Source organism: Mytilus galloprovincialis, chromosome 13 (assembly GCF_965363235.1).
Source record: "Mytilus galloprovincialis chromosome 13, xbMytGall1.hap1.1, whole genome shotgun sequence".
NCBI classification, from domain to species: Eukaryota; Metazoa; Mollusca; class Bivalvia; order Mytilida; family Mytilidae; genus Mytilus; species Mytilus galloprovincialis.
In genome coordinates, this window is record NC_134850.1 from 21,121,522 (window position 1) to 21,127,194 (window position 5,673).

The 5,673-nt window shown below is 34.2% G+C and overlaps 1 protein-coding gene across 1 annotated transcript; it reads right to left on the reverse strand.

Moving 5' to 3' along the window:
• Nucleotides 1–297: 297 nt before the first annotated feature.
• On the reverse strand, nt 298–5,673 carry LOC143056979 (uncharacterized). The gene is made up of 6 exons (XM_076230196.1): nt 5,640–5,673; nt 4,450–4,597; nt 2,004–2,086; nt 1,416–1,560; nt 997–1,121; nt 298–513 (listed from the first exon to the last, which is right to left on the reverse strand). The coding sequence occupies exons 1-6, from the start codon at nt 5,640–5,642 to the stop codon at nt 394–396; spliced, it is 624 nt and encodes a 207-aa protein (XP_076086311.1). The 5' UTR covers nt 5,643–5,673; the 3' UTR covers nt 298–393.

Sequence of the window (5,673 nt, forward strand, 5' to 3'; positions counted from 1 at the left end):
CATGTCCGAAGTGCGTAACCTATCACTCAGTTTTCGTGGCTGCTGTCTGTCTAATTCGTTGTCTGTTCTGGATAATTTCGTTGTACATAAATTAAGACGTTGGTGTTTCGTTTAAATTATTTTACATTTTATGTTGGACCTTTTCTTTGTTTATGTTTCAACTACGGTATTGGTTTTGCTCATTGTTGAGGACCGTACAGTGAATAACATGAGAAGACTGGATTAATTAGAATTGAAAGCTACCACCACAATGAACAAAAGATAAAAAACACCAATTATAGTTCATAATATATGAAACCGAATTCCAATATGATTTTATTATCAATGTATTCTTATACCACAGATCAAAGAAATAATTTAAACATCGATACGGAGAATAAAAAACTGTCAACATCAGTTACATGGTTCAACAAGTCGCCATTTGCATTCATGTCCACCATCTCTTTCACACACAGCGTTGGCCTTGTAGCAATCGTTAGCAAGACGTCGGTCACATTTCTTAACACCAGTATTCTGGAAAAGATAAGAGCAAGAGAAGTTATTGCGTAAATGTATTATTGTGATTTTTGAAAAAAAAAAAAAACAAAAAAAACAAAAAACAAAAAACACAGAAATGCGCGATCTTATGGGAATGTATGTACATGTATATATATCAGAGTGCGAGTTCTTATAATTGCCGTATTATTAGAAATTTAAAAAAAAACTGCGCATTCATTTCTGAATTCACAGTACCAAGAGGCCAAACAAAACAAATAAAACAAGACAATAGTATGGTAAATAAGAACCTCGGCGAAAGAACAGAAACTAAACTACTTGCAAGACGAACCTCGGCGAAAGTACAGAAACTAAACATCTAGCAACACGAACATCTCTCAAAACAGGGTTGATCGCAGTGGTCAATAAGTGTCAGAATTGAAATTAATGATGCACAGTGACTGGGGTCTATGTTGAAGTATCTGGTTTATGTTGTTTAATTCAAAATATGACTATACTTACAAATCCCCCGCATCCCTCGCAGTCATAAAGACCACGGAAACCACGTTTCTGTGTTTCTGTGAAGTTGTTAAATGGTACAATCCAGTCACGTCTAGTTAATTCCTGTGGCTCACCTGGCACTCGTCCTGTAAAGATGGCAACGAAACAAAGTCAATTTTAAGTTTTTCCTGTTTAGGCACATATCATTCGTTTATTTTTCGAACAAAAACATATACTTTTTTTTACTTTTGTATAAAAAAAATATTTTTATCCAATAACAAATAGGAATATGATATATTTTTAGTTGTAACCTCTGTCCTCCATTTTCATTTTCACTCTATTAAGTCCTGCCTTTTTTATTAGTTTTTCCTCATTTCTTTTTACACACATTGTCATCCTGTCTATTCAAATGGTAGCTCTCTAACCATAATAATGCTTACCATACATCGTGAAAATGTAGTAGTCAACTTGATTGTCCAGGTCTACGGTGCACTTGACTCTAGTATTGTAATTTGTCCAAAATTTAACTAAAGCACCAGGGACAACATCTGTATAATTTGCAAATATGGTTACTTCCTTTGGTCTCTGAAAGATATAAAGGGTCAAATAAATAATAACAATGAATTCATTGTTGCATATTAAACGTCTAGTGGCAAATATTTGATAGATATCAGAATGAGAACAAATCATGATTATTTGGAACAAAGCGTTGGACTGTCACTTTGAAAATGAGGACATATTAATAAGAGGCAGAAATGGCCCTGGCCAAGTTTGGTTAAATTTGGCCCAGTAGTTTCAGAAATGCAGATGTTTTTTTAACGGACGACGGACGAAGACGACGAACTATGAAAAATGACATTAATATTGTAAAGGCAGCAATTATTCTCACATTTCGGTTTTCATGTTAACTTGAATTGAGACAATATGTGCTATCAATCTTTCCTGAATTTACAAGACATGTACAGCCCTAAGTTTTGTATACTTTTTTTCGTTTTGAATACATAAATAAATAGGTTTGTTAAAATTACCTTAAAAACTTCATTTATGCGAATGTCATACATTTTTTTGTTGTCTTGTGTAAAGTAACTGTTCTGGACAGTTCCTCTGAAAACTGTAACAAAAATCAGGATAAATATTCCACTGCGAATTCTGACATTGAACAATTATACAAATATACGAGGTTAAATGTAGGGTTTGATCCAGCAGTTAAAGTTAACTTCGCCACAATCAGCATGTGCCTACCGCAATTCAGGATCCTTCAATTCAGTGGTTCAGTGTCACTTTTGTTCTGTCTATCATACATTTGTTTGTCGTGTATTGTTTTGTACATACATCATACCGCAAGATTTCTCGATGGAATTTTTATTATCTTACCTCCTATACATTTCTGGTAAAAGCGTCCGCGTGAAGACCGTGTATATTTGATATTAGGTTAGTAGGGAGGCGGAACTTATTTCATACACGGTTAGTAGTGGAGTTACGTCCCTTTATATTCCATATTAGGTAGTAGGGAGGCGGGGCTTAGTTCATACAGTTAGTCGTGTTGTTCGGTCCCTTTATAAACTGAGAAAAAATCTTAAAGGTTTCAACAGACGAAGAAATTGATGATTAAGATTGAAATAAATTCATTAAACACATTTAAACATAACAAGTGGTTATCGTTGGCTATTGTTCTTGTAGGATCAATTGAATTAGCTTCTTAATGCTAACAGTATTGAAGACTGACGTGCTCATTTTGATAGATCACAAGTCTAAATTTTACACTTTAAGATAGTCGGTAAGATAAATTCGTTACATAGTGTGCTAGTGACGTAATACGGTATGTATGGGGTCAGTAGATTCCATATGGGGACACACTATGAAACTAATAAATATATATAAATTTGTCTTTTTAGAGCGACAAACAGTTGTTTACGTCTACGTCATTTATTTTCCAAATGGGGTGTTTTCTTATCAGTAATTCTACCAATCCCCGGCGCAGAGATCACATATCCGTTCCGTTCAATACTACGTAACACTACACTCAATATAACATATTAAGTGTAGTATTGCGGAGCATGTATGGAACGGATTAGTCCAAATAATTATGACGTCTGGCAAGGCTATTTTGATTTTTTTTTCTGGAACGCCTTCCTACGAAGTTGGAAGGCGTCCCAGAAAAAAATCAAAATAGCCTTGCCAGACGTCATAATTATTTGGACTAGGAACGGATATGATATCTGCGCCGGAGATTGTATTATACCACATCTTCTTACTTTTATATTCATCCATAAAAACATTCCTAGCTTTGATACAAACTGATGACATTTACATACTCATAATTAAAAAATAATATGAGCTGAAAATAATATATATACTAGTTGGGGTTGACAGAATCGAATTGGGAAAAATATACAGAAAAGGGACCAAAAACAATAGAAAATTGAAGAAAATGACATAACATAATAAAGAATGAAATAAGCAAAAAGAGCAAAATAAATAAACAATAAAAACAAAATGATATAACAATTGAAAAATAAAGAATTGAGAACTCGCACCCCATCCAGACCATCTACAAATGGGGATAGGGCTAATCAAAATCTTTTAAGTTATAAGATTGTAACTCATTCACATTCTTAGGGTAAAGACTGAGCAGGGATGAAATCATCCCTTCGTAAATTTTAAGGACGCCATCACGAGTTGGTTAACCGTTGTAGAATAACCGTTTCACAAATGATATCGGATATGTTCCTTACGTTGTAACTACAATCCCCTTCCCTTTCATGCAGTAGGACAACCTGATGTGCCTTTTTGGCCAAAATGATTCGGCGGCGCTCAGTAGTTCTACGCCGAAAATTGGACTATTTTGCGTCGGCCGACGTCAACTGAAAAATGGCGCGCTTTTGTATTTATTTTATATTCGTTTGCGACGAGGTACCAACGAATAATCGTTTCACAAATGATATCGGATATGTTCCTTACGTCGTAACTACAATCCCCTTCCCGTTCATGAATGTGACCTACAGAATTAGACTATTTACCGGATTTGTTATCACATAAGCAACACGACTGGTGCCACATGTGGAGCAGGATCTGCTTACCCTTCCGGAGCACCTGAGATCACCCCTAGTTTTTTGGTGGGGTTCATGTTGTTTATTCTTTAGTTTTCTATGTTGTGTCATGTGTGCTGTTGTTTGTTTGTCTTTTCATTTTTAGCCATGGCGTTGTCAGTTTGTTTTAGATTTATGAGTTTGACTGTCCCTTTGGTATCTTTCGTTCCTCTTTTCAATCGCTTGAGCCGTCAGATGTATATAATATCATGATACATAAACAGCAATTTCTAATGTAGATAATATTTTTATAGACTGTTTTTTCATAGTCTTGATTTTTATAATTCCTGTAGTTAATATGAAATTATGGTTTACTTTGAGTCTTCTTATTATATCTACAATGCATATAACCTTTGGTCCCATCTAGTTGTTACGAAATACGTACCTATGTTATTTAATCCACAGAACTCAAATTGGGGTATGAATAGCTCGTCCATCCAATCAGAGACCGAACAGGATTTGCCATTTGAGCAATGTATTAAAATATACAAAGCCAAAATAATCACAGAGCATCTCCTCTTCAAAAATGACTCCTTTAAAATGTGAATATATATAAATGAAAATCACACTTAACGCCAAGGAGTTCTACATTGTTAGCTATGATGTTGGTTGCATACAGAAGGGTTTTCATGATGTCCATAAAACAGCCAGTATACAATAAATGAGAAAGGTAGTTTGGGAAAACTTTTTAGATCAGGTCTTGACTGATAATTTCAAAAACAAGGCTATTACTAAGTTTAAAATAAGTCCAGATGTAATAGCGTCTGTCAAATTTCAAAGGGGAGAGGGGAAGGATGTCTTCTCGATTTCGTGCCAAAAAAAGTTTCGAATTTCTAATTCCCGCCAAAAAAAAGCAGTGAAACTCGAATTTGCGAATTGTCCGTCCCTCTTTCAAAGTTATTTTTCGACGAAGAAAAAAAAAAAATACAACATGCCTAGAGTTTGATCCTGGCAGTTGAAACCTTTGTTGTTCTTTTTGTCATAATTTCTAAATATATTGACGGAAATTTAAAGAAAAAAATATACTTATAAGAACTTTTTTTAACTCTCAGCTGATTAACTACAAACAATTGTATATTTTTCTATCAGCGTGTAAAACCAGTTCTTTAAATTGTTCAAGATTAGTAAACTAATGGCGTCAAATTTTATTGTTTTCCTTTTGATTTTGCTACAGTGACGTAACGAAAAAAGCAATCTTACATATGTTGCCCCTTTGACACATTCCCCATTTTCATTCTCAATTTTATGATAATCATTTTGTCTTACTGAAAGAATATAGAAATTTTGCTTTTCATTGAAAAATAAAGATAGAGTTTAGTTTCCCCATCATCTAGAAACCACCAAAAAAACAAAACTTTTGACCCACAGGCACTTATTTCTATTCATTGAGAAGGTCGACTATACATATATTTGTATGGATTGTCGATCATGGCCATGGAAAGAAACAAGAGCCTGTGGGTTGACCGATGTACGATATGTCTCTTGTTGAAATGTAGTTATATAAATGTATGCAAATTCCTAAATTACACAGAAACGCGTGGTTAAAAAAGTTAAACACGTAACAAAAGGACTTACCATCTGCTGTATTGTTATCAAATTATCACAAAAT

Coding starts and splice junctions, on each gene's coding strand:
- LOC143056979 (XM_076230196.1), bottom strand. Junction 2,087..4,449: donor CTGTGGATTAAATAACATAG/GTACGTATTTCG, acceptor TTTTTGTTACAG/TTTTCAGAGGAACTGTCCAG. Junction 514..996: donor GCGAGGGATGCGGGGGATTT/GTAAGTATAGTC, acceptor TATCTTTTCCAG/AATACTGGTGTTAAGAAATG.